Below are 21,785 nucleotides of genomic sequence, written 5' to 3' on the forward strand. Positions count from 1 at the left end.
GACAATAAAACTCAATTAGTCTGTTAGAAAAGTTCACTACTGCCTGTCATGGAATGATTGATGACCTCTTCTCCATTATAATTTCAAATGTGTCAAAAACAGCTGGTCTCAGGTGAACAAAGGAGGAGAGTTGTCAATTGATCACCACATGGTGCTGACTCGAATCAGGTGGTGGGGATGCTTGACAGGACTATACCAAACATAAAATGAGGTTACACTGGGAACAAACTCCCACCTCTGGCAGAATCCTGACAGCAATCCCACTAACATAGTATGAAAAAGATGAGCTACAAGTGGTGCAAAGTATCTTTCAAGTCGAGATTGTGGAGCCACTACTCGCTCAAATCAAAAGGTACTAATTAGTACTAATTAGTCAGCAATAGTCTGACTAGGATACCTCCTACGTGGCTTCTTCCCACAGTGAGGATGCACTGGGGAACACCCAGGACCTGCTGGAGAGATGTGTGATGGCTAACCTGGGAATGCCAAAATGACCCACTGCTGCAAGAGCTAGCAGGGGATAGTTTGTTTACATGTCTGCCCTCTCTGTGACCCAACCCAACACAAATGGGAGAAAATAGATGTATGAATGGAGGAATTATGGATGGAAAAAAAGACGAGGACACAAGTTTAAGCACTGTTCTTGATAGATAACAAATGATTGAAGATATGAAGAAAAATAGAGGAGTTGATGTTTTACAATTGAATCCTGTCATGTACCTGCTCTTCATTGTTTGATGTTTCACTTCTTGCAAAGTCACTGGAAGTCGTCGTCATTCTAATTTAAAGAAAGGAAATAATTTTCAAATCAACAAGTGATTTCAAATCACAGTTTGAATATGATGAATAAAGCAAAAAAAAAGAAGGTGTATTTACTTAGCAGACGATAACTCGATGGTTGAGTAGATGTCAGTGTTGTTTTTCAAACTGAAACGCAGCCTGACATAGTGATGACCATCCTGCTCATCCGATTCACCTGGAACGTTTTTATTTATGAAATCAGGAAAAATCTGCATGGACAAATAACATCACATTTTATTAATGTATATCTACATACATTTATATATAGAGGTTATAATTCACATGAAGGAGAACAATACAAAGGCTAAAAATACATGCTTTTGGGTTAAGCAGGAATAGATTTATATGAAGAAAAACAAGGTGTTCAAGCGGCTTGTTTTATTTCAGCTGTTATTGCAGAATAATTTTTTGTTTCCTGTTTGGTACCTGCTGTTTGTTGCCTAATGTTTCAGCTCTTGAAGGCTGGTTAGAAATCCTCTTTTTTCTGAACAGATAGAAAATATATATATAATTAAAGCCATATCAGAAGAACATATTGACCTGAATGAGATCAAAGCGTTACTCACCTAACACACCAGAAGACAGAGAGAAGTATTAAAACCAGCAGAGCTGCAGAAACTCCTGCAGCTGCTGGTGTCCATGTTCCTGTGATACTTTGGACAGTGAGAGTCTTTGGAGCAGAGCTGATATCTTTGTTGGTTTTCACAGCACAGGAGTAGCTTCCTGCATCCTCCCTGCTGACTGGGTCTAGGATCAGATGTTTGTTCTGGTTGTCTCTTAGGGTCAGAGGTCGACTGTTCAAGTACCAAATGTAGTTTGTGTTGTCAGTCAGAGGACAGCTGGTACTGCAGGTCAGTGTGACTCTCTGACCCTCTGTCACCACTGCAGAAGGACTCATCTTCACTCTCAGCTCTGAAAGTAAAAAAAAAAAAAAAATCATTATTTATGCACCATTTTCATTGATTTTTAATTGTCAAACTGAAGACATTTTGGAATGGAAATGCGACATTTATGGTTTGGAAATGTGGTTCTTGTGAATGTAGATTTATAACAACAAACAAACAAACAAACAAAATTAGCCAGAAATGTTATTGTTCAAAATTCTTCTGACCTCATTTAAAGTTGACAGTTAAGTGATGTATGCTCCTAGATGTCAAAGCGTTAAATGCTGAAATGATGAGTAATTGCTTTATAGCTCAAACAAAATAACAGTATCCAGATTGTTCAAATAAAAAAAAACAAACACCAAAGTGAGAAATGGAAAAGACACATGAGTGCTTCTTCTAAAAAAGTAAAACATATTTTTTCCTTCATAATAAGAACTATTTTATACAATATGAAATGCATTTTTTTCTGAAAACTTGAATGATTTCAGTTTTAACCCTCTTGAGGCAGGCGTTGCAGATTTGCAACAGTTAAAAACTAACAACCTGATTAGCCCACATAGATATGTTATGAGTTTTTTTTACTCAGAAGTACCACTGCAGGACTTGGTTGTGCATTAGCAACAAAAAGTTTAATTTGAGCCTGAGAGGGTTAAGTGCATGACTTTTTCTTTGACATGTTCACAGCATCTGAATATTTCTTCCACCTCTGCTCCTGTTCAGACATTAATGAGTAAAGTCTGCTGAGTGAGGAGTTTAAATTTACCTGTGACAATCAAAAAGACTCCAGGCAGATCAGACTGTGTCCATCCTTCATGATCTTTCTTGAATCTGAATGTGTATCCTCCTGAGTCATTCTTCTTCAGGTTGTTGATGGTCAGGATGTGTTGGTTCTTCATGTTGTCCTGATACTCCACACGACCTGCAGCCTCAATCAGCTCTTCAACTTCCACTTTATCTTTTCTCCATTTTTTACTCCAACATTTAAACTCTGGCTTCATGTTATCAGGATGTGAGTATTCACTTGTGATGTTGACTGAAGATCCTTCCAGAGCACAGATTCTCCTGCTGACATAATTCACTCTCCAGCAGTTTTTATCCTGAACACCTGAAATATAAATGGAAGATTTAGAGTTGTTTGATTGGTCTGTATTCCAGCACTTGAGTTCATTATTAGTTGGCAACATAGATTTGAAACTTGCAAACTTCTGTAGATTGAAGATGTTCGTGGCCTTTAACTGCACAAGAGAATGTGCCTGTTGAAGAGTTATGAGTTGAATGATGTTGATTCTCATAATAGTTTATTTTGTTGTGATACCACATGTAGACAGTTTGATCATCAGTCAGGTTACAGCTGGTGTTACAGGTCAGTGTGACAAACACCGAGGTGAAAGAAGCTCTTTGAACATGAACCTCTGTAGAAAAGGGATAAACACACCTATTGTTACTATGTATAGATATATTCAAAGAGCTCATATAATACCTATAAATGATAGTTTCAACAAATCTGACTAGAATTGATATTAACTGGAGATGTGTTTGTAGAGTGTGGAATTTTTACCTCTGGGATATGTGATGGAGTGCCGCTCATTCACTGATGTCTCATTGTGGAAAGAAGTGTTTCCATAAGTCACACTGAAGCATATCTGTGTGATAGAATCTGGACAAAAAGAAATTAGATTTAATATTTGTACTGAGGCCATTTTTACAGATTTTTGCTGAAGGGTTTGTAGCACAATAAACATCATGACTCACCCACAGAGACTTGAGGGGCTCTGAGATGCTCGTAGCCTTTGACAGCACAGGAGTATGTGACTGCTTCCTCACTGCTGAGCAGCTCTTGGTACCAGGGAGACCAGTCCTCATAGAGAAACTCTCTGTTCTTGTACCAGATGTAGGCTGCAGGCTTTTCAGTCAGAGGACAGCTGCTGCTGCACATCAGTGTTACTGTCTGTCCCTCTGTGGCAGGAATCACCTTTACCTGCAGCTCTGAAAGGATGATGGAGAACAACTTATACAATGATGTCATTTGGAAAGTAATCAATGAGTAAAAGTCACTGTACCTGCAACAACTTGTAGACTAATTCTGTTGAGCCAACAGTTTCCTGCACTGTCTGTAGTCTTCATACAGCAGTAAGCGTTTGCATCACTCTCTCTTAGATCATTGATGGCTAAAGTTGGGTTTTTCTCTTCAGACATGTTGTATGTTACACGTTGTCCATCCACAGAGAGCTCACTCTGAACATACTTATAACCATCCCAGTATATAGTGAACCATTTTCTGCTTGAAGTCAGATGTTGATGTGAGCAGTGCAGATCCACTGATGAACCTTTGAAAGCACAGATCCTGGTTTCTCCTCCTATAACACCTTTAGCAGAAACTTTTATCAGGAATCGAATTCATTGTCTTATCATTTTTATGTCAGGTTTTTTTTCTTTTCTTAGAATGTAAATAAAATTTTTGCTTTCTTTTCATAACAATGTATAAATAATTACTCATACCTGAAATGTAGAAGATGAAACAGACGAACAGATGTTGAAAATCTGTCAGCAACATGTTGGTTGAAGTCTTGTGTGCAAGCATAAAGTTGACAGTAAATATAAAAGTAGACAAGATTAACTCACAGGTTAAAATCGATTGAAAAACAGAAGGACTGACATGACTGTTTTTGTACAATGGTTTGGCACACAAAGCACCTTTGAAACTAAACATGAACATCCTTCCTCTGTGGTTCTTTCGTTATCTGCAAGACAATCAATGTGGTTTTGCCGTCTTGCCCTGAATATTTTAGATGTTCAAGTAACTTTCAGTTTTCAACAAAGTGTTTATATTATTTCTCTACATTTATGTATGTATTTATAATTTTTTTCTAAAAGTCTCCTGCTCAAACCTGATGGAGTGTAAAAAAACAAAATGGTACAAGAGTCAAATGATTCTCCTGTCAAAATACTCATACAAATGTTAATGCATGTTAACAGCCTGTTAAGATAATAAAGACAATGATAATAATAATAATAATAATAAATAATAATAATAATAATAAATTATTAATACCAATGATGGACATTTTGAAAACATCACCATTATTGTGCACCAGTTTATCTTGTTCTGCTGTCTTACAGTTCCTGGCCTGCCCACTGTAGGCTGCCATTATCACAGCTCATGATCTCAGCAGCAGTCTGTGCTGCTGAGATCATGGACATTTGGTTAGTGCTTGCAGGTTATGTTTTCAGTAATATTTTCCACTGAACCCTATTATTATCTTTGAGTTAGCACGCAAAAGGACCACAGTTCTCTCTGCTAGAAACTGACTGCAGTCACAGCAGTGTACATACAAGTGTGTGTTTGCGTATGTTTGTGTGTATGTGTGTATGTGTGTGTTGCAAATGAAGTGCCATGTCAATGCTATGAAACATGTTCTGTTTCGGGTACATTACATTCATTCTGTTTTTAAGTGGAGAGGGTCTGAACCTTATTGGAGAAGCTGAGTGAGGAGGTTACATGTGAAAAGCTTATAGTCTGTACTTGTCACCATCGGAGGAGGAGCGTGTCATCTCCTACTACAGCTGCTCCCTCAGCAGACTGGAGAGGAACTATTTTGTCACCCGTCGAGAGCTGCTGGCCATCATTCTGGGTCTCCGCCATTTCAGACCATACCTCTACAGAAAGAAGTTTCTTCTGCGCACAGACCATGCGTCCCTCACTTGGCTGCTCAACTTTAAAGAACCGGAGGGACAGCTAGCCCGGTGGTTGGAGACGCTGCAGGATTACCACTTTGAGGTTCGTCATCGGGCGGGACGTCTCCACACCAATGCAGATGCCCTTTCCTCCAGCTGGTTCATGGTGCGGCAGGGTCAGGACATCCTGGGACCCTTCCCCACCACTGACCAGGGGAACCGCTACGTTCCGGTTGCCCCGACCAGAGCGCTGTTACCACGGCTGAGTGTCGGGTCAACGAGATGTTTTGCCGGTTCGGGGTACCAGAGGAACTGCACAGTGACCAGGGCCGGAATTTCGAGGCAGTGTTGTTTAAGGAGGTCTGTCAGTGGATGGGTATGAGGAAGACCCGGACGGCACCCCTAGAGCGGTCCAGGAATCTACGAAATGCACTCCAGCGACCTTGATGTTTGGGCATGAGCTTTGTACCCCAGTACACTTGGTGTTCAGATCCTCCCCTGAGCAGGAAGGGGGCAGGGACCCTAGACTGGACTACCTCCAAAACCTCTGGGCCCGGCTACCGGAGGTGCACCAGTTGACCAGGCAGGCGCTCTGGGATGCAGACTTCCGGCAGAAGCGAGCTTATGATACCCGCTGAAAGGGGGAGGACTGTTGCCAGGTCAGCAGGTGTGGGCCTACAGCCCGGAGAGGAAGAAAGGGCTTTTCCCAAAACTGATGAGTCAGTGGGTTGGACCCTGCACTGTTCTCGAGGGGCTGTCCGATGTGGTCTAACGGAACAGGGTGGTCGTACTCCATCGTGACAGCCCTTGAGTCCACCCATGGAGGGGCCAGGATCCCAGCTTCAATGGCAGGCCCCCAACCTGGCCTCAGAGACAGCTGGGGGACCAGCGGAACGTCCTTAATGACGTCATTGCCTTCCCCAACACCTCAGAGATTTTGCTATGGACATGCCGGTTGCTGGGGAGAGCTAACCACTCAGGTGGGGGCTGTCTGGCTTGTTGGGGGAGCGACTAGTTATCTCCCATCATGCCTTGGGACATGTGCTGCTGTTAAGATGTTCTTGTTTTATTGTCTACAGTTACATGACTTTTAACTGTTCTCTTAACTGTTCTGTGGTACAAAGTCACTGTCATTGTTTGATGGAAAGAATGATTTATCATGAGTGAGTTCGGTTATGTGGTTATTGACGCTCGGAAGCACAGTGTAACACAAGCAAGTGTTTAATAGAGCTCCTCTTACCTGTTTGTTGTGGAACAGCAAGCTCAATAGCTGAGTGGTGCTTTGTTGCTAAGATTCATCTGCTCGCTACAATATAAATATATTTTGCCAAAATCTCAGGTCAAAGCTCACAAAACTATTTCAACAACCACTAAAGAGCAAAAACAGCAAATGACAGAAGGTAAACAGATTCCACACAAAGATGTAAAGCGCGGATTGTTCACCCGACGGCACGTACACGTTGGTGCTGAAAGCTGACATCTCACAGATTCTGAATCTGCAGGTTTGGTCACTCTCTGACCAAAATTCCCTGAATCAGCAGCAAAAGAAGATCAAAACTACGCTTCATATTTGATAAACATCATCATGAATTCCCTCTTACTTTTGCTGTTTTGCTTCCTCCACGATGAAATCACACTTCCTGCACAACTCACTCTCTCTCAAAGACCAGTTTCCCATCAAAAATCTGTTTTCTGCATTATTTGCTTGCTCATTACGCACCAGTCCACCGTTGTGTACAGACTGGTGAGCTGTTTTGTTCTGTTTTTTAAAAAATGACACCAAGAAACCTGCCTTTGTGCTTTTCAATACTGAATAAATGTAAACTTTTGAGAATGACGTCAAAATTGCAAAAGGCTTAGCTGTGTCTCTAATAAAACCTCTGTAACTTTGCTCTGCTTCATTTCAGCAGCATCAGGCAACGTTCATATGTTGATTGATTGATGGTTTTCTTTCATTTTTGATCTACTGCAGAATATTTTCAAGGTTATCTGCTATGAGAAGATGTTTTTCTGTGTTTTATCCTCAGTTACTTTGACACAAAAGCATCTGCTGTGATGCTTACACATCTGATGAAGTCTTACAAGTGTCAGCTTTGTTTTTATACATAGATATAAAAACATAGATATGTACTGATAAATGATGAGAAATATAATATTTCTGATGGAGTCAAAATTGAATCAAATCAAATACCCAGCAGCATTTAAGACCCTTTCATTGTGTGTAATTGCTCTCACTGTCAGAAGAGGGAGACAAAAGGCAGTTGACCTGCTAAAATGAAATAAAAAAATAAAAATACATTACCATTCGCTGAATTTAAGCTGAGAATATAGCCACGTAAACTTCAAAATTAATCGTGCTACTTCTATAATCAGTGATATCATCAATAAATGTTTCTAAACTGGATCCACTAACAGCCATTCATGCCCATATGAATATTGCCTCCACCACGTTCAGCAGAAAGCTGTTCCTTTCTGCAGGCTTTTCTGTCTGTAGTCTTCATACAGCAATAAGCGTTTGCATCACTCTCTCTTAGATCATTGATGGTTAAAGTTGGGTTTTTCCCTTCAAACATGTTGTACGGTACATTTTGTCCATCCACAGAGAGCTCACTCTGAACATAATTTCCTTTGCAGTCTATTGTGAACCATTTTCTGCTTGAAGTCAGATGTTGATGTGAGCAGTTTAGAACCACTGATGAACCTTTGAAAGCACAAATTCTGAGTTGTGCATTTCGTGGAAGTTTTAAAATAAACTGCAAACAGCTGGTAGGCATTATTTGAAGTGGGTTTAAGTACATATTGTTATATGGAGAAACTCTGGTCAAACACCTAAGCAGTCTCTGAAGATGGGTGCGGTTCACTCATGTCTTCTATGGCTTGACCAAACTAACTGAACAAGAAATTCCAAAGCATCACATGAGTCTATACCCTCAGTTCGGCTCATCCTTTGAAAACCTTCCCTTTGAGAGCGAAAGAGAGAAAATTATGACCATGTTTTCTACTTAGACATTGCCTAAAGATTTACATCCCAAATCCTTCCTCCTTATTCCCTGAGATAAGGACACAGAGTCTCACTACCTGTTTTACATCTCACATGAACTTACAATCGCCCCACTGTGTTTGTGATAGGGCACAAAGACACATTTGTAGTGTCTATTCTACATGCATATAATTAAGTGAGAAAGTGATATTACCATTACTAAAGTGACCAATATATAAGAAAAGAAATTTGCCACCACATGCTCCATTAACACCTTGAACAGAAACTTTGATTAGCAAACAGCTTCATTATCCTACTATTATTATCTCTCTTTATTCAAAGATTAATGATAGAAAAGTCACAATCTTAAATACTTGACTTTAGGAATTAATATGAACTCAGATTCCTCAAATTTAAACTATACAATCTGTAATTTTTTTTCAAATATTTCTTCTTAGATAAAGTTATTTACAATTATTATATAAGGACTCATAAATAATCACTAATACCTGAGATATAAAAGATGATACCGCCAAAATACCAAAATCACTGCCTGTGTCATCATGATAATTTTTGTATCAATAAGTATCAACTCTGCTGCATGCAGTTATGTTTAAATTCATTAAACATTCATTTGAGATGCTTGAATTGGTTGAGCAGAAAGCTGAGGAGGTCTTAAAACTGTTGTCCGTATCTGATGATGATGGTTTAAAGTCCAAACTTTAATGATCAAAAGCTCGAGTGATGTCGACTTTAATCTGCTCTTAAGTTAAAATTTTATTGTATTTATATTTTAATGCAGAGAAAGATGATTTTTTGTGTTTGTTTTACTTTGTGCCTTTTGTTTTGTTTAACATATCTATAATTACTCTTTGAGCTCTCTAATTGAATTGTATTCTGGGTTTGAAGAGTTAACATTAACGTTGTTTTGCTGGCCTCTGGTGGTTTAACTCGTCAACTTATTGCAGCAAATTACAACCTCATGCACTCCTGACCCTTCGATATGCCTGCTGGGTGTGGCTTATCGTTCCAGCCTTAGTGCTTTCATTAGTAAACAGCTTTGTTATCTTTCTTTATTATCTCTCTTTTTGAGCGTTCATTAATTAATCTCTGAAAAATCTGAAGTACTGTACATCAGGAATAAATATGACCTCAGTGTCCTCAACATCATGATTGTTGTAGTCCAGGCCTTAAGCCTAAAGCTAAAAGTAAAAGCTTGAACCATAAAAGAGACAAAGTAAGTCATCGGTCAAACTGAACAGTCCTCTTTGTCAGAGTGAAGGTGAGGGGGACGGAATGACTGCTGTTTCATGTTGACTGGTTTCACACTTTAAGCAGCTTTGAAACTAAAACTAAACTTCCTTCCTCTTCCTTTGAATCTTCTTTGTACTTGTATTGTGTGTGTCCGGCCTGAAAAACATTTAAAGGAAAATACAAATACCTTCTGTATCATCACATACACACTTGTGCTGTATACACTTGCATGGAATATTCATATTCATATAACTCTACAAAAAGTAATTTCCAGAAACTTAAAAGTGGACACACCTTAACTCACAAACTGACCTAATTACAAAGACATAGCTTTTATAGTGGTTTGGCCTAACCATTTACACACAAAACAAAAACACAGTAACATCAACTAAGCACAAAATAACACAAGTAAACCTAAACCACTCCTGTTCCTGATAAGCACATGGTTGGTCCTTCTGAGCAGGCATTTTGAGTCCTCAGCCACGCCTTTTGCCCAGACAGGAAACAACCACCAACCAAAACAAGATAACTCAAAGAAAGAGAAACATAATTAATATAACAGAAAACATTTTCATAATATCAGTGTTAGGTTTAACCAAATGATTAATGAATTATATTAAAGAAGAAAACTGCAAAACAAACTAATAAAGTGAACAAATGGCCTGATTTACCCATGTGTGGCTGATGCCATCACAGCTGCATCAAAAACAGTGACATATTCTCTGATTTAAATAAATACATAAATAAACACTTGGTGACCTGTCAGATATGAACTGACACAGAGTCCTTCTTTAACTTGTGAAGCAGTTGGGGACATGTCCACCAGAGGGCACCATTATTATAGTTCTTGATCTCAGAAGCTGGTTATTTAATGCAAAAGTCAATGTTGTTTAGAGATTTCACCACTTTTTTACTGAGCCATCCTTCAGGTATAAGTAAAATCTTTCTATTTTTTTTTTCTATTTTTCTCTGACTACCCATTGTCAAGACAACTCACGATAACTGGGGTTATTTGAATCATGATATGCCAGGTTTTTACTAACTCGTTTGTATACTGTTACAACTTGATTTTACAAATTGTTTCTACTCTTTGATCTGTTTATCAGCTCCACAAAAAAAAGTTTTCACAGGTTAGATGAATCAAATAAAACACTGCATTTTTAAAAAGTCAATACTTTGAGTGTATTTTATAACAAGAGAAACATAAAATCAACATTACATAAGTAGTGAGTAAGTAATTGATATTTTTCCACATTTTCGCAAATGTATAATATTTCAATTACACAGTATTCCCCAGGGAATGAGTTTTGCAGTGACAGCTCCTGACACATATAGGGACCAATTTGGGACCTTCCACCTCTCCTGCAGTTTTGCCTTCTGCCCCTGAGACTTCTTGAGTTTGTTGGGTTCCTGCTCTCTGATCTTGCCATTAATTGACAAACATCTAACAACTGTGGTCCTCTGTCCTTGTAAACTACCACTTTGTCTTGTTGGCTGGCAAGAGTTAGAGGTTTACAGGACAGCTGAATGATCTATTTTAATTAGCAGCACAAACTGTTGCAGGACCCCAAATGAGGAAATCATGGATCAAAATAAAAGCAAAAAGTATAAGTAGACTGGGGAAACAAAGACTGGGGAAATTCAATTGTTTTATTACAAACATTCCTAAAAATCATTCCCACACTGTCTGAAGCTCCTTTTAAAGTAGCAGTGCACTGTGAATGAAGGCAATTCTACAAGAAGGTCACCAAACATTATTAGAGCTGTGATGGAAAATTTTAAGTGTTTTGACCTTTTTGACCTTGTGTTAAATTAATATGGCTGAATAGAAGGCTCAAAAATATCTTGTTTTGTCTTCATATAACCCTCGATTAAGATATACTTGTGTTCTGTGAACACAGCAGGTAGATAACTTGTTCCTATAAATGATGAATTAACAACAAGTTGTTAATTCATTTTTCAAACACCAAATTAAAATCTCACAAAGACAACTTATTTATAGTGTGCAGATCAATTTATATCATATTTCCATAACAATCTGGTGTCAGTGTAGTGGGATCCCTTGGCTGATCTAAAGCTAGCATGGTGGTGATGTCTTATCATGTAAGGCAGCCTTTCCAACCTCAAATCTCACATAGTTGTTAGATGAGACCAAACATGATGACAGCGAACACCTCTGTTGGAATGGCTATGAATGGACCATGTTGTCCAGTAAAAGAAGAAATTTGGGATAAAAAGTATAAAAAAAAAATTGCTGGTGAATGTAAGATGCCTTATTACAGAAGTGAGAACGTCTCCACTTTTCCACTTCTGTACATAAAAGCTTTCTTCTCACTTTCACCTTTAAAACAGGAAAAGTATGTTTTGTGTTTTGGGACGTTTTGTTTGTTTTTAAAAACTCTATTCTGAATACATGTACTGAAATACACAAATAAAAATGCCATAACTTGACCTCACGTTGCCGGCTTCTTTTCTTGTGTGTCTGTGGATGTAAAACAGTAACACACTTTCTGCTCTGTGTGTTTTTAATTGTAAATAAATGCAATATATCTTCATTTTAAAAACTTCTGCTCTAAATCTTTTTTTAGCAAAATGCTTTTTTTGCCCCTTCCTGATTTCTTATGTTTTAACATGTTTGTTACATTTACATGTTTCCGATTTCAAGTGTTAACACAGATGGTCAGAGACAGAGGTCTGGACAGCTCTTTCCCTTTATTTGTATTTATTCAGGTTATTTTTATACTCAAAAATCCATCCACAAGCTTCAACGCGTCCAGAACTCTGCTGCCCGTATCATCACCAGGACCCCTTCTATCCACCACATTACTCCTGTTCTGCAGCAGCTTCACTGGCTCCCGGTCAAATATCGTATCAATTTCAAAATACTCTTGTACACATTTAAGGCTATTCATCATCTCTGCCCTCCATATCTTTCTGATCTGGTTAAGATCACCGCCCCATCTCGTTGTCTCAGATCTACTTCTTCCCTTTCACTCTCCGTCCCCTCCCCCCGTCTTGCCACCATGGGGAGCAGGGCTTTCAGCTGCTCTGCTCCACGACTCTGGAATCCCCTACCTCCTGATTTAAGAAATATCTCTTCCTTCTCTCTCTTTAAGTCCCAACTCAAAACTCACTTGTTCAAAATAGCTTATCCCACATAACCTCTCCACTCTGCTCTTTTAAATTAGTTTATGTCTTATGCTTTTACGATTGTGTAAACTGCTTGTTTTTATGTTGCTTTTTATTCTAATGTGTACAGTGACCTTGAGTGTTTTGAAAGGCGCTTTCAAATAAAATGTATTATTATTATCTTTGAAATATCTCAGTGTGACACTGATACTGTACATGAGTGTGGTAGGTTTTGAAAACAGCATCAGCAGAGTACACAGCAAAGGGGAAAGGAACAATTGTTCCTTTCAAATTTTTTACAAAACATCCAATCCTGGATCATATCCATATCCACTTAGGATCGAGTGATCCAAATACACCACATTGTGACAATAACCACGGCATAGCAGCTGATGAGCAGCAGATAGATACTGCTCATGGCACCACTGGTGCAACTAGACTTGCAGTCAAGACTGCCAAAACCAAGACCAAGACCAGAGGGTATCGAGACCAAGACAAGACTAAGAACAAGTCGAGACCAAGTCGAGACGAGACCAAGACCAAGATGAGACGAAGTCGAGACGAGACGAGACCAAGACAAACAAAAGAGTCTTTAAACTGCAGCCAGATGCTGCTTCGTTTACGGGTGTCAGGCATATTTATGTGTTTTTGCTTTCACACAGCCCTCCTCACCACTGTCTACTGTCTCACTCACTTACTGAGAGGACAGACGCACCCTCCACTTGACTGTCGAGAAATGCAGATCCAAAAGCAACAACATGGCAGGTCAAGAGACAACAGCAGTATCCTGAGCAGCGAGGGGTCCAGCAGCAACAGCAGTATGTGCAAAAGGCATCAGCAAGGAGAAAACACCATCATCATGACTGGATGGATGGAGATGCATTTCCAACAAGCTGCAAATTCACTGTGTGTGAATGCAAATTGAGAACACTGTCTGAGTTGGACATTTGTTACGTTTGGAGTGAAATGGCAATGGAAGAGACAGTGGGCGTAGATTTCGTTTTGGCATTGGTGGGGACCAATGACCAATGATTCAGGGTTATTTTTCCTTTTTGTCTGTGCTTCTTGATAACAAAAGGAGAAATGGACTTGCCTAAATATCCTCTTCTACATGCTTTTAAACTATTTAAAATTACAATTGATAGTTTTATATGTGAGTTATATAATGCTAAATTACAATTAAACAAATGACTAAGTATTTTAGACTTTCAGTCAGCAAGCCGGCCTAAAAATACATCAACGTAAACACACTGGAGACAAACTGAAATACTGCAAAGAATGTGGGAGAAGCTTCCCCACATCGGGTGACTTAAAACGACATGAACTCTTTCATAGTGGGGTCAAAAAGCACCTCTGTGATCAGTGTGGGTCATCCATCACCACTGCAGGTCAGCTTAAAACACACAAACGAGTCCACACAGGAGAGAAACCATACAAGTGCAGACACTGTGACAAGAGCTTCTCACAGTCAGGTAATCGTAACGAGCATGAACGTACACACATGGAAGGAAACTACAGCTGTGAGCAGTGTGACAAGAGCTTCAGTAATCTCAGTTCATACTCTGCACACAAACGATCCCACGTTACTAATAAACTGTTTCACTGTTACCACTGTGCCAAAACATTCACTTCATCATCTGCTCTGTGCAAACATCAGCGCGATCACGCAGGGCTGAAATCGTTCCCATCACAGGACGACAGCGAATCTGAAGAGAGAGAAACATCCTCTTCTGGTTTCAGAGTCCAACTTAAAACCCTGGAGATCAGGCTCCACAGAGTTCAGGTCGGCTCTCCTTAAAGATCTAATGAGGCTATGAATCAAACTGTTCCTGTAGTTCCATGTTAATCTTTATAAATTGTTCTTCTGTAGTGTTTGTGTTCAGTTGTTACCTTTTTTTTCAGTGGTTGGATGAAAAATCAGTTTCCTGTTGTTCAAGTTTTTATTGAATGTATTTTGTTAAAGTTCTTCAATAAAGTTTAAAAAAAAGTTAAATAAAGAATTGTTTGAACGACAAATATTTTGAGCCATGAAGTCATTTCCTGTATTTCAGAGTAAAGACTGAAGTGACGAATGGAAACATGTTTACAGTCATGGAATAAACACTGATGGGTCATCTGTAGGAAGTTCTATTGCTGACCTGACAGACTCGACCTTGTTTACAAAGAAAGAAAGGAACTGATGACATGTGTCAGCAGAGGCTTTCAGGGTTGTTTAGAGTAGAGCTGATAGTCTTAAAGAACACGGCGATTATGACAATTTAACACAATGACCTGAGAAAAATATCTGTTTCTCTCATTTTTACTGTATTCTGATCAAATTTCCAACATTCTTTTAACATTTCAACCGGATGGCTCCCCGGCCTCAGTCGGGCGATGGGGGTATGCGGTGGGGCGTGGCCTGCGGTGCCGTGCAGGGAGGGCGGACGCACCTGCACGGCATCCTTAATCACGTCCGCCAAGAGTACAGTACTACTGTACTCTTGCTTCTTCAAATCGTGTTAAGCAAACCTCAGACTGCAGTAATTAGGGATTTACTGACACCAGGTAAGCAATGTTTAGTGTAAAATACACATTTTTATTGTTCCAACAAATAACCAATGTTACATATGTTAAAGATTTATTATTGGAAATAATTCAACCCCACCAGAATTAAACAAAACACAAAGAATAAAGTGATAAATAATACAGAAGTGCTCTATTGGATTGTATTACATAGTCAGATGTTTATAGCAATATAGTAGTTATAAAGCAATACATTCTCCTGTTCATGTTTGTCTGAGCATAAAAATTAGATTTGATTCATAAGAATTATAATGCAGCAGTAACTTAAATTATTGGATAAATTATGACATATTAAGAAAAGTCAGATAATTCTAAAGTGCCTTATGATGCTGATGCTGTTACACAGCTGTCTTATGTAGGGATGTTGAATTTTTTGCATTTGCTATAGTGTAATATTATTGTAATGCACAGTGTAAATTATCCTGAGGTACCACAGGAAAAGAAGATGAGTTCCAAGAGTACAAATAAATCTCATCCCTCCTCCTCGGCTCAGACACAGTGCACGCTCCTTTAGAGCTGCATACGATCCAGCATCACAGTGTGAAATCTGTATCTGCTAGCAGGGCCTCTGTCAGTCTGTCTCGCATGATCTCCTTAGTTGAGTAAAAAGGCAGATACAGATTAGAGTGACATGTCTCTGACTCAGGGAAGTGCTGCTCACAGGTGCTGCTCTGAATAGCAAAAACCTTCATCTTGACCTGGTCGATGCCAAGAATAGGAGCTCTCCTGTAACCAGTCAGGAACCCTGAAGAACAGCAATGGAAAGAAAATATCATTTTACTTATCTTATTTTTTTTGAAAACTTTTACATACCTATACATATACATATCATCATCACATCACAGGAAAAAGTAAGGTAAGGTAACTTTATTTATACCTAAAGGCAAGGTAAATTTGCTTTACAGAAAAATGACAGCATTTGACATCCCTTTAAAAACACACATACCTAGTAAATATATAAAACTCACTGTGACACATACTTTAATATTTCGAATCAAAAACAGTTCTTATTTAATTCAGTGACAGCAACGGGGACAAAGCTATTTTTATAACGCTTTGTCCTGCATCTCGGAAATAGAAACCTCCGTCCTGAGGGAAGAAGCTGAAATTCACCCCTTAGAGGATGGGAACCATTTTTAAGGATTGATAAAGCCATCCTCTGTACCTGCTTAGAGTACAGGGAGGCTAAACAAGACTGTGGCTCACCTATCAGACGACTGGACCATCTCACTATCTGATTTAGAGAGTTTTTCTCTGTGACAGAGGTCTGACCAAACCATGCCACCAAACAAAAGGATAAAACAGACTCAATAAAAGAACGATAAAACAAAGTTAAAATTTTTTGGTCAATGTGGAAATGAACAAGTTTCCTAAGGCAATAAAGGTGCTGGTGACCCTTTTTACAAACTGATTTGCAATTTTGATCAAAGTTCAGTTTTTCATTTATTATGGTCCCAAGATATTTATATGATTGTACTTGCTCTATTTTCTGACCTTTAATTAAAGTAACTGCTTGCCCATTTTGTTGTTTCCTAAAATCAACAACCATGTCTTTTGTTTTAGATATGTTCAGCTGGAGATAAGACTCCTCACACCACTGAACAAAGTCATCAATGACTGGACCGTGGTTAATTTCACCCTCTTTCAGTAAGCTGACAATAACAGAGTCATCTGCATATTTAATAATGACCCTGTTTTCATGTCTGCCCTGACACATATTTGTATAGAGAGTGAATAATAAGGGCGATAGGACGCACCCTTGAGGAGAACCTGTGGAGGAGAACACTGGGTCAGACAGAACCCCATTTATTCTCACTCTTTGTGACCTGTCAGTTAGAAAATCTAAAATCCAGCCCACCAGGTTTTTCCTGATTTCAAACTGTTCTAAAAGTCTTTTAATTAAAATATGGGGCTGTATTGTATTAAAAGCCGAAGAAAAATCAATGAAAAGAAGTCTTGCAAAAGTCCCTTTACTCTCTACATGTTTAAGAATTAGATTTAGTAAAGTCAAAAGTGCGTCCTCCACTCCTCTGTTGGGCCTGTATGCAAACTGCATTGGATATTTTTGCATATTTGTCACATTTATGTGTAATAAGTAAATACAAAACACAATTGCTAATTTATCATTTCATTCATTAAGGGAAAAAATATTCAAGCCTAGCTGGCCCTATGTGAAAAAGCAATGGAGCTCTAAATGTATTAACTGGTGGAAGCATCCTGGCAGCAAGAACTGCAGTCAAGTGTTTGTGATAACTGGTAACGAATCTTTACATAGCGTTGGGAGGAATTTCGGCCCACTTTCCTTGGCATACGTTTTTGATGACTAACTCAACCATAAAGCAGCTTTACAGTGTATTAATCAGAACAATGCTGCTCTCTAATGTATCTTGGTAAAGTGCAGAAAAATCTAATGTTTTATATGATACAGTGTGATTTCAGTAACATATCATAACGGAGGCTTCAGCAAGTACTTACGAAGGAAATCTTTCCTCTGCTCTTCAGTTAGTTCATCAAATACCTCCCAAAACATCTGTATGGTGGGGTGGCGGTCATGATATCTCCAACCATAACTTGTGTTCTGAAAACAGTGAAAATGACTGTTATAATCATAGAGTTTGTAAGGTCAGGCATACACTATGTTGCCAAAAGTATTCCCTAACACATCCAAATCATTCAATTAATGTGTTCCAATCACTTCCATGGACACAGGTCTATTAGATCAAGCACCTAGGCATGCAGACTACTTCTACAAACATGTGTGAAAGGACGAGTCGCTCTCAGGAACTGAATGAATTCCAGCATGGTAATGTGATAGGATGCACCAGTGCAACAAGTCCAGTCATGAAATTTCCTCGCTATTAAATATTCCATAGTCAGCTGTTAGTGATATTATAACAAAGTGGAAGTAATTGGAAATGACAGCTAGTCAGCTGATGCTAAGGCTCATAGTGCACTTAAGTCACCAATATCTGCAGTCTGCTGTTGTTACAGATGTCCAAACTTCATTGGTTTCCATGGCTGAGCAGCTGCATCCCAGCCTTACACTGACAAACACAATGCAAAGCGTCAGATGGAGTGATTTAAGCATCTCAACACTGGACTCTAAAGCAGTGGAGATGTGTTTACTGGAGTGACGAATCACACTTCTCTGACTCCGATGGATGTGTCAGGGTTTGGTGGTTGCCAGAAGTACTTGTCTGACTGCACTGTGCCAAGTGTAAAGTGTGGTGGAGGGGCGGTTTTGTTGTGGGGCTGTTTATCGGGAGTTGGGTTCGCCCCCTTAGTGCCGATGAAAGGAACTCTTAATGCTTCAGCATATCAAGACAATTTCATGCTTCCAGTTTGGGGATGGCCACTTTCTGTTCCAACATGGCTGGGCACCAGTGCACAATACAAGGTCCATAAAGACATGGATGAGTGAGTTTGGTGTAGAAGAACTGGACTAGCCTGCACAGAGTCCTGACCTCACCCTGATAGAACATCTTTGGGATGAATTAGAGCAGCAACTGTGAGCCAGGCCTTCTCCTCCAACATCAGTGTCTGACACCATAAATGCACCTCTGGAAGAATAGTCAAAAAATTCCCATAAACACACCTAAACCTTGTGGAAAGCTTTTCCAGAAGAGTGGAAGCAGTTATAGCTGCGAAGGGTGGGCTGACTATTATATTATACTATCATACAAAAGTCTGGATTAAGACTGAGATGTGACTCAAGTTCATATTTGTGTTAAAGCAGCCGGCTGAATGCTTTTGGCAGTATGCAGTACACAGTTATTGTGCTACAGGACAGCTGTGAAACTACAGCCTGTGTCTGTTTGGCTGACTGTACCTGTTTGAACTTTTCCCAGTCATGCACGTCCTGGCCGACCAGCACTCCCTGCAGCTCCTCTGGTCGAAACAGCCTCACCAAATCCTGCTCACACACCAGGAAGAAGCCTCGCTTGAACTCCTGGAACAGACTCTCCACTGATGTGTTGAAGGCATGATTCACATAGGCCTCCACAAACTCCTTCCTGTTTAGGAGGGAAAATGTTAAATTAGCAAACATTTCACAGAGACAAAGGTGCTGCAGATGAACCTCACAAACACTTCATGTTTTATATGCTTACCGTATTTCCCGGACTACAAAGCGCACCTGAATATTAGCCGCACAAGCTAAAATCAGGGGAAAATCCTGTTTTGTACATACATTAGCCGCACCTGACCAAAAGCCGCAGGTGTTTCAATATTGACTTATCATATGTAAGAGAATATGCACAAAGCGAATTGTCAGGAAAGAGATGGCTGTTTGGAGACACACCCCTTTTATTAATATTTTGAAAATCAAGTTATGGGTACATATTTGCACATGTGCTGTGCTTCATAAATGAGTAACAAATGTAGTACATAACAGTAACCTACAGCACACCAGAAAAATAGATTCAGACTACCTTTTAGGCTCAGGTGCAGTGACACGGCTTTAACAAGAAGAAAAGTCAGTCATTCACCACCATCTTCCTGCGCACTAAAACCACCAAAGTCCTCTTCTCCAGTGTCGGAAACGAACAGGCTCAGGATGGCTTCGTCATCCACTCTCAGCTTCTTTCCTTCGTTGTCACTTTCAAAACCAAAGATAATCCTCATTGTCATTGTCAGTGTCGGAGTCGAACACCCTCTGAAGGGCCGTGGCGGTGTCCTCCTCTTCATCATGCAGCAGTCCAGCCCTTCGAAATCCGTTGGTGATCGTGGATGTTTGCACACTTTTCCACGCTGTCAGAATCCACCGGTAGAGTTGAGCACAACTTGCTTTTCGCAAGTTTATCGCCGCTCGTCATCCACGACTCCCGCTGAACGCATAGCGCTACTTTGAAGTTTGTTTTTCGCGCTACTTGTACGGCACTATGTTGCCTGGCGGATGGACATGTGACCAACATACCACTCTTGAACCCCGATCCTTCCGCCAGGCAACGTAGTGCCGTACAACAGCGGAACAAACAAAACAAATCGTCTTACGATATCACAAAAATCATGGACAATCTATAGAAAAGCCGCACCTGACTAAAAGCCGCAGGGTCCTGGTGATGATACGGGCAGCAGAGTTCTGGACGCGTTGAAGCTTGTGGATGGATTTTTGAGTATAAAAATAACCTGAATAAATACAAATAAAGGGAAAGAGCTGTCCAGACCTCTGTCTCTGACCATCTGTGTTAACACTTGAAATCGGAAACATCTAAATGTAACAAACATGTTAAAACATAAGAAATCAGGAAGGGGCAAAAAAAGCATTTTGCTAAAAAAAGATTTAGAGCAGAAGTTTTTAAAATTAAGATATATTGCATTTATTTACAATTAAAAACACACAGAGCAGAAAGTGTGTTACTGTTTTACATCCACAGACACACAAGAAAAGAAGCCGGCAACGTGAGGTCAAGTTATGGCAATTTTATTTGTGTATTTCAGTACATGTATTCAGAATAGAGTTTTTAAAAACAAACAAACGTCCCAAGTCAAGTTTGGGGGGATTTTTGTGAAAGAAAGGTTGAGAGAGGGGGAAGGAGGAAGAAACTATTGCTCTCCTTAAACTTGATGCTGCTGGGTCAGTTTTTTCTCAGCAGTCTGCTCCAGAATCCACTCCTGTCCTCGGCTTTCTTTTCTTTTTCTTTTGCCTTCAGCTCTTTTAAGGTTTTGTTTAGCTGCTCCTCGGCGTCTTTAAATGCTTCTTTCAGCTGCTGTTTGGCCAGTTTGACTTTCTGTTTCAGGAGCTCTTTAGCTTCCTTTTTGTGCTTTTGCATTTCTTTAAGTGCATCTTTGCAGCCTTTCTTGGTCACCTCAGAGGCTGTCGTTTCTTTCTTGAATACCTTCAACTCAATTTTCTCTTCTGCAAGTTCTTCTTGCACTTTCATCAGTTTCTTCTTCAGAGTTTCACTTTCCTGTTTTGCCTCCCATTTTCCATGTGTCTCTTTTTCTATTTCTTCCTCTGTTTCCAGCAACTTCTTCCTCATGTTTTGAGTGAAACTCTTTGTATTTTCCATTTCTTTCTTTGCTTCCTGTATTTTAAATTTCTCTTCCTCCAACACTTTTTGAGCTTCCAACAATTCTTTCTTCATATTTTCAATCTCATTTTCTGCCTCGTGTTTACGTTTTTTCTCCTCTTCAAGTTGTTGCTTTACATGCAGTAATTCCTTCCTGAGTATTTCAGCTTCAGCCGTTACATTTTCAGCTTCTTGTGCTGCCAACTGCATTTTCCTTTTCTCCCCTTCAAAAGCTTCCTGCACCTCCTGTAATTCCTGCATCACATTTTCTGCCTCCTTCTTTGCAGTTTGATATTTATTTTTAGCTTCTTGTGCTGTGCTTTTCTCTTCCTGCAATGCTTTTTGAGCTTCCAACAGTTCTTTCTTGATGTTTTCATTCTCATTTTCTGCTTGTTGTTTTCCCATCTTCTCTCCTTTAAGCTTTAGACCCACATGCAGTAATTCCTTCAATACTACTTCGGTTTCAAACTTTGAATTTTTAGCTTC

At 39.5% G+C, this 21,785-nt stretch overlaps 2 protein-coding genes across 2 annotated transcripts; both read right to left on the reverse strand.

Moving 5' to 3' along the window:
* Positions 1-1,363: 1,363 nt before the first annotated feature.
* LOC147327381 (uncharacterized) lies at positions 1,364-4,370 on the reverse strand. Its single transcript, XM_086297530.1, has 7 exons — positions 4,188-4,370; positions 3,749-4,054; positions 3,441-3,674; positions 3,247-3,345; positions 2,888-3,100; positions 2,452-2,793; positions 1,364-1,713 (listed from the first exon to the last, which is right to left on the reverse strand). The coding sequence occupies exons 1-7, from the start codon at positions 4,267-4,269 to the stop codon at positions 1,364-1,366; spliced, it is 1,626 nt and encodes a 541-aa protein (XP_086153656.1). The 5' UTR covers positions 4,270-4,370.
* Positions 4,371-15,367: 10,997 nt separating this feature from the next.
* LOC147327382 (putative E3 ubiquitin-protein ligase HERC4) lies at positions 15,368-20,334 on the reverse strand. Its single transcript, XM_086297531.1, has 3 exons — positions 19,118-20,334; positions 17,764-17,866; positions 15,368-16,033 (listed from the first exon to the last, which is right to left on the reverse strand). The coding sequence occupies exons 1-3, from the start codon at positions 19,334-19,336 to the stop codon at positions 15,822-15,824; spliced, it is 534 nt and encodes a 177-aa protein (XP_086153657.1). The 5' UTR covers positions 19,337-20,334; the 3' UTR covers positions 15,368-15,821.
* Between the last annotated feature and the right edge of the window lie 1,451 nt (positions 20,335-21,785).

This window comes from Aulonocara sp. 'chitande type north' Nkhata Bay, linkage group LG6 (genome assembly GCF_057382095.1).
Source record: "Aulonocara sp. 'chitande type north' Nkhata Bay isolate Kocher_YH1m ecotype deep benthic linkage group LG6, A_spYH_male_GT1.1, whole genome shotgun sequence".
Classification (NCBI taxonomy): Eukaryota; Metazoa; Chordata; class Actinopteri; order Cichliformes; family Cichlidae; genus Aulonocara; species Aulonocara sp. 'chitande type north' Nkhata Bay.

Excerpts from the sequence above, each read along its gene's own strand:
- LOC147327381 (XM_086297530.1), bottom strand. The coding sequence starts at position 4,269 with ATGCTTGCACACAAGACTTCAACCAACATGTTGCTGACAGATTTTCAA. Across the intron at positions 3,675-3,748 it reads TAGTCTACAAGTTGTTGCAG|AGCTGCAGGTAAAGGTGATT; the intron begins GTACAGTGACTT and ends TCATCCTTTCAG. Across the intron at positions 2,794-2,887 it reads TCTTCAATCTACAGAAGTTT|GTGTTCAGGATAAAAACTGC; the intron begins GCAAGTTTCAAA and ends TTTATATTTCAG.
- LOC147327382 (XM_086297531.1), bottom strand. The coding sequence starts at position 19,336 with ATGTTTGCTAATTTAACATTTTCCCTCCTAAACAGGAAGGAGTTTGTG. Across the intron at positions 17,867-19,117 it reads ACTGGGAAAAGTTCAAACAG|AACACAAGTTATGGTTGGAG; the intron begins GTACAGTCAGCC and ends CACTGTTTTCAG. Across the intron at positions 16,034-17,763 it reads GCAGAGGAAAGATTTCCTTC|GGTTCCTGACTGGTTACAGG; the intron begins GTAAGTACTTGC and ends GCTGTTCTTCAG.